At 48.2% G+C, this 16,253-nt stretch overlaps 1 protein-coding gene across 1 annotated transcript in view; it reads left to right on the forward strand.

The window, feature by feature from the left end:
• Positions 1-16,253, forward strand: part of SEL1L2 (SEL1L2 adaptor subunit of SYVN1 ubiquitin ligase) — a 91,790-nt gene that overhangs the window by 49,896 nt on the left and 25,641 nt on the right. Inside the window, exons 7-13 of the mRNA XM_060257474.1 lie at positions 1,728-1,781; positions 1,873-1,932; positions 2,027-2,108; positions 4,725-4,879; positions 9,180-9,236; positions 11,156-11,224; positions 16,046-16,123. Of these exons, the coding sequence (XP_060113457.1) occupies positions 1,728-1,781; positions 1,873-1,932; positions 2,027-2,108; positions 4,725-4,879; positions 9,180-9,236; positions 11,156-11,224; positions 16,046-16,123 (555 nt within the window). The remainder of the gene's footprint in view (positions 1-1,727; positions 1,782-1,872; positions 1,933-2,026; positions 2,109-4,724; positions 4,880-9,179; positions 9,237-11,155; positions 11,225-16,045; positions 16,124-16,253) is intronic.

The following is a 16,253-nucleotide window of genomic DNA, read 5'->3' on the forward strand; positions in this document are numbered from 1 at the left end:
AGGTGGTCTCCTTTGAAGCAAATATAGCTTCCTGAATTTACCTGTGGAACTACAACAAAAACATACCTGAGGGAATTCACCTATAGTTGACAAGAACCTCTTAGGGCTGTTTTTTTGCATTAAGAACATAAGAGAAGCCAGGTTGGATCAGGCCAATGGCCCATCCAGTCCAACACTCTGTGTTACACAGCGGCTAATATATGTACATATATATATGCTTGCAGCTGCCACTACCTCCTGTGGCAGTGAATTCCACACCTTAATCACCCTTTGGGTGAGGAAGCACCTCCTTCTATCTGTTTTAACCAGACTGCTCAGCAATTTCATCAAATGCCCACGAGTTCTTGTAGTGTGAGAAAGGGAGAAAAGGACTTCTTTCTCTAGTATTGTATTTGGTGTGGCAGACGTTGTATTTGGTGCGGTAGACATTTCACAAGGTGATTGTAACCACCTCGGGTTCTCTGGTGGAATACTTCTCTTCCATCTGCTCCTCATGTGGCGACCAGTGTTCCCTCTAGGCTGAGTTAGTGTGAGCCAGCTCACAATTTTTTAGCCTCCGGCTCACACATTTTTGTCTCGGCTCAGGAGCTCACAACTTCAATGCCTATAGAGCACAAAGTCGATTTTTTGCTCACAAGACACCCCAGCTTAGAGCAGGGGTGTCAAACTCATTTGTTATGACAGACAGGTCTGCTATAAATGAGACCGTGTTGGGCCCGGCCGGGCTGAACCGCGTTGGGCCGGGCCATGTGTGTGCATATTTAAAATTAGGTAGTAGATATAAACTTTATAAAGGACACAGACAAACACAACTAAAATGAAACATGCTTAAAACATTAGCACTTGTTGGTCTTAAAGGTGCTTTCTTTGTATCTCTCCCATGGGATCCAGGGAACTGGGCAAAGGAAGCTCTGCCTCTTTTCCTCCCTCCCCAGAAGACCAGAAACCTCAGCCAAAAGAAGAAAGAGAGGCTTGGTTCAGTCGCTCTGCTGTGCGATTGAGAGAGCCTGGCCAAGCAAGCTCTGCCTCCCTCCTTTCCTCCCCAAGGGAGGAGCCTCAGCCAATGGAGAAAACAGAGGCTTTGCTCTGTAGCTCCTGTGCAATTGAGCAAGCCTTTTAAAGCAAGCTATTATGCAGAAGGAAGCAAGATATAGGGAGAAGGAAGCAGATGACAGTCAATTGCTCAGGGGCCTGATAGGAGTCCTCCGGGGGGCTGATTTGGGCCCTGGGCCGCATGTTTGACACCCCTGGCTTAGAGGGACCATTGGTGGTGATATGGGTTATTTACCGTGTCTGGGAAAACTGCCCCCAATCAGATTTCACCTTGATGCAGCAGGATATAAATACTGGCTTTCCGCATATCTTGTGTGCAGTGTCCCCTCTAAGCTGAGTCAGTGTGAGCTAGCTCACGGGTTTTTCACCCTCCCGTTCACATGTTTTTGCCTTCCCTCAGGAAGGGTAGCCACAGAGCGAACTATTGTCTGCAGCAGGCCAAATCATTTGCTCACAACTTTAATGCCGGTAGCTCACGAAGGAGAGTTTTCGCTCACAAGACTCCACACCTTAGAGGGAGCATTGCTTGAGTATTTGCGGACAAAATATTCGCTGCGCACAGCTGAACCGATAAAAGTCATCACAAAGTAACACGTGCACATTCCTGAAAACAGATGAATTGGCCAAAAAGGTAGGAATACAGGTTGAATGTTTTCTTTCATTTGTTCCCGCAGGCGTTAGGGTTTATGCTCTCCTATGGCATAGGAGTGGAACATAATCAAGCAAAGGTAATGGAACGTTAAGCTAATCCTACCAAATTGTCATTGAAATAGCTTGTCTCTTCATCCCTAGCATTTTATTTCCCTTCCTTTCCCCTAGGCACTTGTATACTACACCTTTGCAAGTATCGGAGGAAGTCTGATATCCAAGACGATCCTGGTTCGTAAAATGCAGTTTGGTCTATTTCCAATTCCAGATTCCCGAATACTCTACATTTAAGGCATCATGACTATTTCCCCCCTTCCCCCCTCAGGGTTATCGGTTCTGGCTAGGAATCAACGTCCCAAGGAACTGCGAGGCAGCACTCGTCAACTACAGGAAAGTTTCTCATTTCAGTAAGTGGTTATTTGCTGTGTCTTGCCCTGGTTTGAAATGACTGAAGTGCATAGGACAGGGGTGGCCAAATTTGCTTAGTGTAAGAGCCATACAGAATAAACATCAGATGTTTGAGAGCCACATGAGCTGAATGTCAGATGTTTCAGAGCTGCAAGACAGGGAGGGAGGGAGGGAAGATGGAAGGGAGGGGAGGAAGGAAAGGGAAGGGAGGGAGAGAAGAAGGAAGGGAGGCAGGGAAGGGAGGGAGGGGAGGGAAGAAGGGAGGGAGGGAAGATGGAAGGGAAGAGAGGGAGGGAGGATGGAAGGAAGGGGAGGGAGGGAAGGGAAGGGGGAAGAAAGGGAGGGAGGGAAGGAGAGAGTTAGGGAGGGAGGGAAGATGGAAGGGAGGGGAGGGAAGAAGAGAGGGAGGGAAGATGGAAGGGAAGAGAGGGAGGGAAGATGGAAGGAAGGGGAGGGAGGGAAGGGAAGGGGGAAGGGAGGGAGGGAGGGAGGGAAGGAGGGAGTTAGGGAGGGAAGAAGGGAGGGAGGGAGGGAAGATGGAAGGGAGGGGAGGGAGGGAAGAAGGGAGAGAGGGAGGGAAGGGAGGGAGGGAGGGAAGATGGAAGGGAGAGGAGGAAGGGAAGGGAGGGAAGAAGGGAGGGAGGGAGGGAGAGAAGAAGGGAGGGTAGATGGAAGGGAGGAAGGGAAGATGGAAGGAAGGGGAGGGAGGGAAGGGATGGAAGGGAGGGAGGGAAGAAGGGAGGAAGCAGAGGGAGGGAAAATGGAAGGGAGGGAAGGTGGGACTGAAGGGAGGGAGGGAAGAAGGAAGGGAGAGGAGGGAGGGAAGGGAGGGAAGAAGGGAGGAAAGATGGAAGGGAGGGGAGGGAGGAAAGATGGAAGGGAAGAAGGGAGGGAGGGAAGATGGAAGGGAGGGAAGGAGGGAACAAAGGGAGGGAGGAAGGGAGGGAAAAAGGGAGGAAGGGAAATAGTTGGGGGGAGAGGTGGAAAGAAAGCAACTTGAAATGTATTTTCCAAGCCACTGGCTGGCTTAGTTTGGAGAAATAATTCAAAGGGAGAACTACCTTCTCCGAGTGAGCTGACAGGGTGGTGGGGGCTTTGAGAGCCACACAATATGTGTGAAAGAGCCACATGTGGCTCCCGAGCCACAGTTTGGCCACCCCTGGCTTAGGATTTATGATGCAAAACAGGCAAAGAGGCTCCCTCCACAGTAACCCATCTAGCGTGCTAAGAAGTCCTGAAATCCAGGGCTTTTCTGTAGTCTCATTTTCATCACTGCTGTGTTCCTGTTGCTTCAGGGAGGTGTCTGCTCTGCACACGTGGCCAAACTTGCTTATCATAAGAGCCATACAGAATAGGTGTCCAACGTTCGAGAGCTGCAAAATATGAACATCAGATGTTTGAGAGTCGCAAGACAGCAACACAGGCCGGCAAGCAAATAGATGGGGAGAGGTGGAGGTGGAAAGAAAGCAACTTTAAATGCATTCTCCAAGCCGCCGGCTGCCTTGGCTTGGAGAAGAGATCTCAAGAGGGAAGTGATTTAAAGGTTTAAAGAGAGAAAAGCCCTTTCCACATCGGTGTGGACTTCAAGAGCCACATAGCATGTGCAAAAGAGCCATGTGAGTCTTCCCAGCCAGAGTTTGGCCACCCCTGCTTTATTCCCTCTAGTGGTCAATTTGCTATTACACCATTTTCTGTCGGGCATATCTCTTCGCATGTTTAAAATGCGAATTTCCATGCTGGGCAAAAGCGGTGTAATATCGAATCGACCACTAGGAGGAGCAGGGGAAGAAAAACCAGAAGCAACAGGAACACACAAGCGAAACAATTGAGAATGTGGGAAAGCCCACAGTCACAAGGGTTGCTCAGGTTATGGTGGACTAACACTGACGAACGCTTTATCGTGTACTATTAGGCTACCCCGAGAAAGACATTATGCCAGTAGAAAATCCTTACGTTCAAGACAACAAAATTTCTCTGACAATCCTATCTGGTCCTGAAACAGCCGCCTCAAATGTGTATACATTCTAGACCAGGGGTGTCAAACATGCGGCCCGGGGGACAAATCAGGCCCCCAAGCAACTGGCTGTCGTCTGCTTCCTTCTGCATCACAGCTTGCTTTGCCAGGCTTGCTCAATCGCACAGGAGCTACAGAGCAAAACCTCTATTTTCTCCATTGGCTGAGGCTCCTCCCTTGGGGAGGAAGTGGGGAGGGAGAGCTTGATTTGCCAGGCACAGCAGAGCTACTGAGCCAAGCCTCTCTTCCTTCTATTGGCTGAGGCTCCTCCCCCTCCTCCTCTTGGTCCCCAGGAAATAAAGAAAAGAGTCAGAGGTTCCTTAGCCAAGTACCCTGAATCCTGTGGGAGAGATACAAAGAAAGCACTTTTATGACCAATGAGTGCTAATGTTTTAAGCATGCTTTTAAAAAAATCTTTGTGTTTGTGTCCTTTAAAAGTTTATATCTCTGCTACCTGGCATTATATTTTATGACACGCATGGCCCGGCCCGGCAAGGTCTCATGTACGTCAGACCCAGCCCTCATAAGAAATGAGTTTGACACCCCTGTTCAGGATAATGCTCATTCCACTGATGCAGTTCGGTCCTTTTTAAATTCGCAGTCGCTAAACAATTAGAGAAGAGCGAAGACTTGCCAGTAGAAAAAGTGAGGCTGACGGAAAAGCCAGACAATCATAGTTCTAATACAGAATTCTTGGACTGGGATGTTTATCAGTACTACCGGTTTTTGGCCGAAAGAGGAGACACGCAGATACAAGTAAGATACGTTGGCTTCCATTGGCAGTGACTGGGTTATGCACAGAGGTGTACGTGTGCTGAGAGAGCTCGGCAAGGAAAGGTTAAGACAAGAGGGAAACCCCCTGCGGCATTAAGTCAAAACTGCACATCAATCGCTCGGGAACTCTAGAGTTTGACAGCACAGGTTTGACTGTAGGGTCGGGGCTTTCAGGTGCAAAGTCATCAAACCTACACCGTGCCCTTAAGAGAATGCAATTCCTGTCCAAACATTTCTGGGTGACAATATTTTATCAGTTGAGTTGTCAGACTGTCTGCTCTTATGTTCTGGAGTGTTGTTAAGGGTTCTTATGTATTGGAGTGTTTTATGGGGTTGCCAAACCCGGCCCGTCCTAATTACAGCAATAATTTGGTTTTGAGAGAACCAATGTGGTGTAGCAGCTAGGTGTGCGGACTCTTATCTGGGAGAACTGGGTTTGACTCCCCTCTCCTCCATATGTAGCCCGCTGAGTGATCTTGGCCCAGGCACAGCTCTCACAGAGCTGTCCTCTCAAGAACAGTTATTGGAGAGCTCTCTCAGCCCCACCTGCCTCAAAGGGTGTCTGTTGTGGGGAGGGGAAACTAAAGGAGATTGGAAGCCACTCTGAAACTCCAAGTGAAGGACAAGGTATAAATCCAATCTCTTCTCTTCTTAACAACAGACAGACAGATAGATAGATAGATGGAAAGATGGACAGACAGACAGATAGATGGACGGACGGACAGACAGATAAACAGACAGACAGATAGATGGATGGATGGATGGACGGACGGACAGACAGAGAGAGAGATGACAGACAGACAGATAGATAGGCAGGCAGACAGAGAGAGAGAGAGAGAGAGAGAGATGACAGAGACACATAGATAGACGGACGAACAGATAGATAGATGATGGATGGATGGATGGATGGATGGATGGATAGATAGATAGATAGATAGATAGATAGATAGATAGATAGATAGATAGATAGATAGATAGATGATAGATAGATAGATAGATAGATAGATAGATAGATAGATAGATAGATAGATAGATAGATAGATAGATAGATAACAACAAAGAAAAGGCATGCACCTGCCTCACAAAGTGTGCAAAGACTAAAGCTTGCGTGTTGGAACATCAGAACCATGCTTGACACAGTAGACCTGTCGCATCAACCATCACCAGTGGTCTGACCTAGCCTCAGATCGCAAAGCATGGAGGCACACCATCCACCAGGCTGTCTCTTCCTTTGAGAACGCACGCATAGCTGGTCTTGAGGACAAAAGGAGATTGAGGAAGAATCGCACTGCTACAGCACCAACCCTAAATCCTGCAGCCACTGTGGCCGGACCTGCCTGTCCCGCATTGGTCTTGTCAGCCACCAGCGAGCCTGCAGCAGACGTGGACTATTGCACCCTTCTTAAATCTTCGTTCGCGAAGCCAAGCCGAGAGAGAGAGAGAGAGAGATAGATAGATAGATAGATAGATAGATAGATAGATAGATAGATAGATAGATAGATAGATAGATAGATAGATAGATAGATAGATAGATGATAGATAGATAGATGATAGATAGATGATAGATAGATAGATAGATAGATAGATAGATAGATAGATAGATAGATAGATAGATAGATAGATAGATAGATAGATAGATAGATAGATAGACAGACAGACAGACAGACAGACAGACAGATGGACAGACAGACAGACAGACAGACAGACAGACAGACAGATATTCTCTATTCTGTGGCTATTCTGCTACTTCATGTGGCTATAATCCAACTTTGCCAGAAAAGGGGGGGGGGTATAATAAATGCTTTGCCTTTTCCCAGGAGGAAGGGTCAGAGCTGGGGGTTGGGTATGGCTGCACTGCTGCTGGGTGCCTTGCCCCCTCCCCTTCTTTCTCTGATGGGCAGAATCCAGGGAGTGCAGAGCGCCTTCCCATTGCACCTGCCAGCAGGGTGCTCCCCGGAGCAAATATTTTAAAAGGCTCCTAATTTTGATGCAATAATTCAGAGCAGGTGGTATCAGGGATGACGAGGGCTTTTTTTTTTGTAGCAGGGACTCCTTTGCATCTTAGGCCACGCCCCCTGATGTATCCAAGCCTCCAAGAGCTAACAGGGTTCATCTTACGGGGCCTCCTGTAAGCTCCCGGAGGATTGGCTACATCAGGGGGTGTGTGGCCTAAGATGCAAAGGAGTCCCTGCTACAAAAAAAAAAAGCTCTGCAGGGATCAAAGGATGTTAAATAAACACTCCAAGCATTTCAGTGTTTTCAACATTCAGCGTTTTAAGCATGTTTGCATCTTGCGTGAAAAATAAACAATCCTTAATTAGGTTTCCCTGTGTCCTTTATAAAGTTTATATCTCCGGAATTTGACATTACATTTTATGGTACGACCGGCCTGACCACACAAAGTGACATTTATATCAGATCTGGCCCATGGAACAGATGAGTTTGCAGGGCTTTCTTTTGTAGCAGGGAACTCCTTGGCATATTTGGCCACACACCCCTGATGCAGCCAATGCTCCTGGAGCTTCCAGTAGGCCCTGTACGAAGAGCCCTGTAAGCTCTTGGAGGATTGGCTACATCAGTGGGGTGGAGCCTAATATGCAAAGGAGCAGCTGCTAGAATTCCACCCCTGCGCTTTGCATATTAGGCCACACACCCCTGATGTAGCCAGTCCTCCTGGAGCTAACAGTAGGCCCTGTACTAAGAGCCCTGTAAGCTCTTGGAGGATTGGCTACATCAGGGGGGTGGAGCCTAATATGCAAAGGAGCAGCTGCTAGAATTCCACCCCTGCGCTTTGCATATTAGGCCACACACCCCTGATGCAGCCAGTCCTCCTGGAGCTTCCAGTAGGCCCTGTACAAAGAGCCCTGTAAGCTCTTGGAGGATTGGCTACATCAGTGGGGTGGAGCCTAATATGCAAAGGAGCAGCTGCTAGAATTCCACCCCTGCGCTTTGCATATTAGGCCACACACCCCTGATGCAGCCAGTCCTCCTGGAGCTAACAGTAGGCCCTGTACAAAGAGCCCTGTAAGCTCTTGGAGAATTGGCTACATCAGGGGTGCAATTTTAGCAGGAGCTCCTTTGCATATTAGGCCGCACCCCCCTGATGTAGCCAATCCTCCTGGAGCTTACAGTAGGCCCTGTAGTAAGAACCCTGTAAGCGCTTGGGGAATTGGCTACATCAGGGGTGGAATTTTAGCAGGAGCTCCTTTGCATATTAGGCCGCACCCCCCTGACGTAGCCAATCCTCCAAGAGCTTACAGTAGACCCTGCAATAAGAGCTCTGGCATGTAAGCAGTGTTCCTTCTAAGCTGAGTTAGCGTGAGCCAGCGCACAGATTTTTAGCCTCCAGCTCGCACATTCTTGTCTTAGCTCAGGAAGGGCGGCCCTAGAGCACTCTCATTGATGCAGCAGCTCACAACTTTATTACCAATAGCTCACAAAGCAGAATTTCTGCTCACGAGACTCTGCAGCTTAGAGGGAACATTGCATAAGCCCTTGGAGTAGTGGCTCCCGACCTTTTTGGCACCAGAGACCAGTTTCGTGGAAGACCATTTTTCCATGGACCGGCGGTGGCGGTGCTGGGGGTTTTGCTGCCCCAGGCTGCCACCCCTCCCCAGCCCACGCCCCATCCTTGCCCCCCCCATGGGGGTCTAAATGAGGGGTAGGCAAAGGTTGCTGCCACACTGCCCCTTCCGCCCACCTGGGACCCAAGAGGATGAAAGAGGTGGTGCTTTGGAGTGAGGCTGTGCGGCCTCTTTTGTCTGCCCAGGTCGGTGGGCGTGCTCTGCCTCACTCCGAGGCTGCCTCCCCTGAAAGGTGTGGTGTGGTAGCAACCGCTCTGCCTCGCTCTGCGGCCTGGTTGCTAACAGGCCACGGACCGGTACTCACATATTATTATTCTTGATGCCAACGGCATCAGATACTGAATTTACAGAGAATTCTTCAGCAAGCTTGTACTTGATTGTACTGTATCATTTGGAAGATACAATATTCACCGTCAGGAGTGGAATTCTAGCAGGATCTCTTTTGCATATTAGACCACGCTCCCCTGATGCAGCCAATCTTTCCGGAGCTCTTTTTCGTAAGCTCCAGGAGGATTGGCTACATCAGGGGGTGTGGCCTAATATGCAAAGGAGCTCCTGCTAGAATCCCACCCCGTTTACCAAACCTGTTATACTGGAAATAATCTCATCTGACTCTGAGGTTATTTGCCCAGAACCCTTTGACTTTTGATTCAGAAAAAAACACACAAAACAATCACTTTTAAAATGATGACTTCCAGGTGTTCCTCGGACAACTGCACCTTCTGGGAAGAAAAGGCCTTAAAAGAGATCATGCTGTAAGTATACTCAAATACACATTGAACGTTCATATTATGTAGGGGCCATGTCTCGATGGTAGAGCATCTGCTTGGCACACAGACGGTCCCAGTTCAATCCTCAGCTTCTCCGGCTGAAAGGGTCTGGCCGAAAGTGTTGTGATAGACCCCTGCTCGAAACCTTATAAAGTCACTGCCAGGCTGAGTAGACAGTGCTGACTTTGATGGACCTAGAATCTTATTTGGTATAAAGCAGATTAACAAATCCATGTGTGCTCTCCAAAAAAAAAAAAAGTAATTCAGCTCCAAAACACCCACGAGCACACAGAGTTTAATGAGTCCTCCTTTTTAATGAGTCCTTCTTTTGAGAGCCGGTTTGTAGTGGTTAAGTGCACAGACTCTTATCTGGGAGAACCGGGGTTGATTCCCCCCTCCTCCACTTGCAGCTGCTGGAATGGCCTTGGGTCAGCCATAGCTCTGGCAGAGGTTGTCCTTGAAAGGGCAGCTGCTTCGAGAGTCCTCTCAGCCCCACCCACCTCACAGGGTGTCTGTTGTGGGGGAGGCAGACAAAGGAGATTGTGAGCCACTCTGAGTCTCTGATTCAGAGAGAAGGGCAGGGTATAAATCTGCAATTCTTCCCCCTCTCCCTCTCCCTCTCCTTCTTCTTCTTCCCAAGTAATGAAAGGATACATCCAAATCTGAAAATGCAGAATCTCTGGATTCAAAGTCATGATTGCCTTTGAAGCGGTATTTTGTGAACAGTGACAGTTCTCAATGAATGAGGAAGGCCACAATCCTATGCCTGCTTGCCTGGGAGCAAGCCAGTTTGGTGCAGTGGTTAAGTAAGTGGACTCTAATTTGGGAGAACCGGGTTTGATTCCCTACTCCTCACTTGCACCTGCTGGAATGGCCTTGGGTCAGCCATAGCTCTCTTATCTGGGAGAACCGGGTTTGATTCCCCCACTCCTCCACTTGCACCTGCTGGAATGGCCTTGGGTCAGCCAGAGGTCTCTTATCTGGGAGAACCGGGTTTGATTCCCCACTCCTCCACTTGCATCTGCTGGAATGGCCTTGGGTCAGCCGTAGTTCTCTCCAGGGCTTTTTTTGTAGCAGGAACTCTTTTGCATATTAGGCCACACCCTCCTGATGTAGCCAATCCTCCAAGTGGTTACAGGGCTCTTAGTGCAGGGCCTACTGTAAGCTCCACAAGGATTGGCTACATCAGGGGTGCGTGGCCTGAGATGCAAAGGAGTTCCTGCTAAAAAAAAAAAAACCTTGGTTCTCTCAGCGCTGTCCTTGAAAGGGCAGCTTCTCTCTCAGCCCTGCCCACCTCACAGGGAGTCTGTTGTGGGGGGAGGAAGATAAAGGAAATTGTGAACTGCTCTGAGATTCGGAGTGAAGGGCAGGATATAAATCCAATATCTTCTTATCTTCTTCAGCATTCCGCATCCAGACTAAATTCTCCACTAGTGGAAGGCGCTTCCATCATTAGGCAGACCCCTTCCAGTTTCCACTCCCACAAATGCTACTGGTGGGGAGCAAGAGACCCTCAGATGTGGCGGAGGGGCAGGAAGAAGGGGCAATCAACAGAAGTTACATCTTTCATTCCGTTAATGGGAAATTTATGCCAGAATATCTTTTTTTTTATGTCCGGAAGGATACCAGTAGAGCCTCTGTGAAATCTGCACGTTTGGTTTCTCGCATTTTCTTTCCCATGTATTCCGATGCATTTAAAAATAACACAAGGTCAAGATCCACCTATGGAAACGTTTCTGAGAAGCAGGGCATAAATGCATCCGCTAGAATAGGTGGACACCGTGCTGGTGACTCTGATGAATAGTATCTGTGCCCTCGTTAAAGGTCATCTGTAGCTTTTCAATCTATCTGGGGGGGGATGTGAAGTAGATCGTAACCTTTTTGTGCATGCCGCTTCTCTTTAGAAAGCCTTCTACTACTTCCTAAAAGCGGCAGACGCAGGAGACCCAAATGGTATGGCGTTCTTGGGAAAGGTACCTGTGTTTCCTTCTTGGGATTAATTTTGTAGTTGAAGAACCTTATCCAGTGGCGGACTGGGTCTAAAGATACTGCTCGCCAGGAGACCTAGGGGGCTCACCCACAACTGTAAGGCTATCATTCGATTTGTATAAGCAATGAATCATTTTTTTTTTCAAAAAATACATAAGAGGGAAAAAAGGTACAATTAAAACTTTTGCAAAATAAATGCATATATATATATATATAATCATAGAATCATAGAGTTGGAAGGGACCTCTAGGGTCATCTAGTCCAGCCCCCTGCACAATGCAGGAAACTCACAAACACCTCCCCCTAAATTCACAGGATCCTCATTGCTGTCAGATGGCCATCTAGCCTCTGTTTAGAAACCTCCAAGGAAGGAGAGCCCACCACCTCCTGAGTTGGAAGGGACCTCCAGGGTCATCTAGTCCAACCCCCTGCAGAATGTAGGAAACTCACAAACACCTCCCCTAAATTCACAGGATCCTCATTGCTGTCAGATGGCCATCTAGCCTCTGTTTAAAAACCTCCAAGAAAGGAGAGCCGCCACCTCCCGAGGAAGCCTGTTCCACTGAGGAACCGCTCTAACGGTCAGGAAGTTCTTCCTAATATTGAGCCAGAAACTCTTTTGATTTAATTTCAACCCATTGGTTCTGGTCCTATCTTCCGGGGTCGCAGGAAACAATTCCACCCCATCCTCTATAGGACAGCCCTTCAAGTACTTGAAGATGGTGATCCTATCACCTCTCAGCCACCTCCTCTCCAGGCTAAACATCCCCAGCTCCTTCAACCTTTCTTCAACCTTCAACTAATCAATCAATCTATCTATCTATCTATCTATCTATCTATCTATCTATCTATCTATCTATCTATCTATCTATCTATCTATCTATCTATCTATCTATCTATCTATCTATCATCTATCTATCTATCTATCTATCTATCTATCTATCTATCTATCTATCTATCTATCTATCTATCTATCTATCTATCTATCTATCTTAGTAATTACAGTGTACATATATTGCACGTATTATTGGCAATAAAAAGTAGATACTAAATGGCAATACAGATTGCCTTTTCTCCAGGAGAGCTGATCTCTGCCAGCTGGAGATCAGTTGGAAAAACGGGAACTCTCCAGGTGTGCTGGCAACCCTAAAGACGGCATCAATTTTAGCTGCATTACAGTAATAACACTGGGACTTCTATTATATTTTCAAGCTACTAAAAGCGTCATTAACATTTTTAACTTATTGTCTAATGTTTAAGGGGGCCCACTTGCCATCGGGCAAGCTGACACCCTGGCCAGTCCGCCACTGACCTTATCCCCCTTCATAGGTTCTGTACATATGAACCTATGAAGATGCCTTCTACTGAATCAGACCCTCGGTCCATCAAAGTCAGTCTTGTCTACTCAGACTGGCAGCGGCTCTCCAGGGTCTCAGGCGGCGGTTTTTCACGCCTATTTGCCTGGACCCTTTTTTGGAGATGCCAGGGATTGAACCTGGGACCTTCTGCTTACCGAACAGATGCTCTACCACCGTCCCACCCCGTAGGTTGAAGCCGTTCTCAAACACAAATGAGGAAGGGGCTCAATGGTAGCGCATCTGCTTTGCCTGCAGAAGGTCCCAGGTTCAATCCTCGGCATCTCCAGTTGAAAGGACCAAAGGGTAGGTGATGGGGAAAGACCTCAGCTGGAGATCCTGGAGAGCAGCTGCTGGTCTGAGCAGACAATACTGACTTTGATGGACCAAGGGTCTGATTCAGTAGAAGGCAGCTACATGTGTTTATGTCTTGCATTTGCTGTAGAGACGTTAGAGAACGGGCCAGAACCTTTCTGAGGGTCTGTGGTTCCAGCATGTGGTACACCAGCTCAAATCCACACCCCGTGAGCTCAGTTTTGCTCTCAGTTTCCACTATACAGAAGATATTGACTGTCTTGCTTCTCAGGATTCAGAGTCATTATTGTCTTTGAAGCGATATTTTGTGAACAGTGACAGTTCTCAATGAACGGGGAAGGCCACAATGCTATGCACACGTACCTGAGAGCAAGCCCCATTGAACATAGAATCAGAGTTAGAAGGGACCTCCAGGGTAATCTAGTCCAACCCCCTGCATAATGCAGGAAGTTCACAAACACCTCTCCCTAAGTTCACAGAATCCGCATTACTGCCAGATGGCCATCTAGCCTCTATTTAAAAACCTCCAAGGAAGGAGAGCCCACCACCTCCCGAGGAAGCCTGTTCCACTGAGGAATCACTTTAACTGTCAGGAAGTTCTTCCTAATGTTGAGTTGGAAACTTTTCTGATTTAATTTCAACCCGTTGGTTCTGGTCCTACCTTCTGGGGCCACAGAAAACGATTCCACCCCATCCTCTAGAGGGCAGCCCTTCAAGTACTTGAAGATGGTGATCCTATCACCTCTCAGTCGCCTCCTCTCCAGGCTAAACATCCCCAGCTCCTTCAACCTTTCCTCTCCAGACCCCCTCACCATCTTCGTCACCCTCCTCTGGACCCGTTCCAGCTTGTTTAAAGGTAAAGATAGTCTCCTGTGCAAGCACCAGTCATTTCTGACTTTGGGGTGACGTCTCATCACGACGTTTTCATGGCAGACTTTTTTAATGGAGTGGCTTGCCATTGCCTTCCCCAGTCATCTATACTCCCCCCGCCCCCAGCAAACTGGGTACTCAGTTTACCAACCTCGGAAGGATGGAAGGCTGAGTCAACCTTGAGCCGGCTACCTGAACCCAGCTTCTGCCAGGATCGAACTCAGGTCGTGAGCAATGAGTTTGGGACTGCAGGACTGCAGCTTTACCACTCTGTGCCACGGGACTCCTTTCCAGCTTTTCTATATCCTTAAAATGTGGTGCCCAAAACTGAACGCAGTACTCCAGGTGAGGTCTTACCAGAGCAGAGTAAAGCGATACCATCACTTCATGTGATCTGGACACTAGACTTCTGTTGATGCAGTCCAAGACTGCATTTGCCTTTTTAGCCACCGCATCACACTGATGGCTTTTTTAGCCACCGCATCATATTCAGATGTATAGTCCGCGAAGACCCCCTAGGTCCTTTCCACACAGACTACATCATGAGACTTACATCTGACTAGACATTGTTGGGGACTGGAGGGTACTTAGGGATCCCCAACTCTGGGATCCCCACCTGACGACACCTGCCGAGAGCCAGTTTGGTGTAACGGTCAAGTGTGCAGATTCTTATCTGGGAAAACCGGGTTTGATTCCCCACTCCTCCACTTGCACCGTCTGGAATGGCCTTGGGTCAGCCATAGCTCTCGCAGGAGTTGTCCTTGAAAGGGCAGCTGCTGGAATGGCCTTGGGTCAGCCATAGCTCTCGCAGGAGTTGTCCTTGAAAGGGCAGCTGCTGTGAGAGCCCTCTTAGCCCCACCCACCTCCCAGGGTGTCTGTTGTGGGGGGGGAGAAGATATGGGAGATTGTAAGCCGCTCTGAGTCTCTGATTCAGGGAGAAGGGCGGGGTATAAATCTGCCATTCTTCTTCTTCAGTTCTTCCTTCTGGAAATCTACATGGGACTTGTCTGGCTCTTTGGTTTGTACATCTTAATACCGCACAGGTGTATGTGGTGAGCATGAGTTTGCAAATAAGCCCATGAGAAAAGAGTGAAGAGGACTGTACCTGCAGCGAGTATTGGGATATTTGGTTAATATCACCTAGAGGCACGAAACTGCGTGCAGTAAGTAAATCTCTCAAGAAGCGCATTGCAAAAAAGATAAATTTATTTTTATTCAAGTAGATGCACATTCAGGTGGCAGTCAAAAGAACAGAGACTCGAACCAGAGTCCTTTCGCTATCACAAATGGCCAGCTTGTGCAGTACGAGGGCATTGTCTTTACAGGGGAGACCTGCAGAGACATGTGTCTCCTTGGAAGGCCATGAGAGGGTGAGGGGAGACGAGAAAGGGAGAGGGAGGAGGGGTCAGAGGGCAGCTCCCAGGTTAAGACAAAGAGAGGCATCCCATTCAGTGAGATAACACCTAGTCCGATTCCCCACTCGCCTTACTCCGCTCTCATGCTCCTCTTCTCAGGATTTCACACTATCTGCCCCGGGGCCCGAACCTCGCTCCGCCTCTTTCCCGCAGCAAACGAGATCCTCTAAAAACCGGTCTCTGTTTGCCTCGCGAAAAAGGCGAAGCTGGTTGCAGCCCCAGGGCAGCTAGTGCGAAATCCGACGGAAGCCACGGGGAGAAGAGGAGCGTGAGAGCGTTGTAAGGCTAGTGGGGAATCGGTCCTAGACACACTTAGAGCAGGGGTGTCAAACTTGCCGGACTGGATGGCCCGCACCAGCGTTCCCGCTAAGCTGAGTTCATGTTAGCTAGCTCACAGTTTTTTTAGCCTCGGCTCACACGTTCTTGCCTCAGCTCACACATTTTCGTCTTAGCTCTTAGTCGGCCCCGGGTGCAAACGAATGTATGCAGGAGCTCACAACTCTAAAGCCAGTCGCTCACAAAGTAGGATTTTTGCTCACAAGACTCCACAACTTAGAGGGAACATTGATGGCCGTGCCCCCCCCTTCCCCCCAGGTTAACACCAGCAAGAGAAAATCAGTAGGTTGCCCCTGACACTGAGAATGTTCTTACATCGTCGTGTTTAGCGTGTTGGTTTCTTCTTGCCGGTGAGTGGTGCTTGTCTCTATTGAGGTGAGCCTACTTTGGAGATGGTGATCATAAAACTGGGATAAAAGTATAATAAAGTCAATATAATAAAGCCCCCCCTCCCCATCTATAGGTCTGCTATTCTCTAAAAAGAAATGTTCCCCATTTTTTTATTATGCTCTAGATGTATTTAGAAGGCAGCGCTGCAGTTGTTCAGGATAATGTAACTGCCCTGAGGTATTTCAGAACTGCCGCAGACAAGGTATTGTGAGCATTTTCTGCCTTCCGTTGATATTTTTTCCCTCAGAATTTGTGACTTAACTACAGCCATTGTCATGTAATGCAGCTAAGTTATCTTAAACTCTCTTCAACCATGCTCTCTTTTGTGTACT

Source organism: Heteronotia binoei, chromosome 1 (assembly GCF_032191835.1).
Source record: "Heteronotia binoei isolate CCM8104 ecotype False Entrance Well chromosome 1, APGP_CSIRO_Hbin_v1, whole genome shotgun sequence".
Lineage (NCBI taxonomy): Eukaryota > Metazoa > Chordata > Lepidosauria > Squamata > Gekkonidae > Heteronotia > Heteronotia binoei.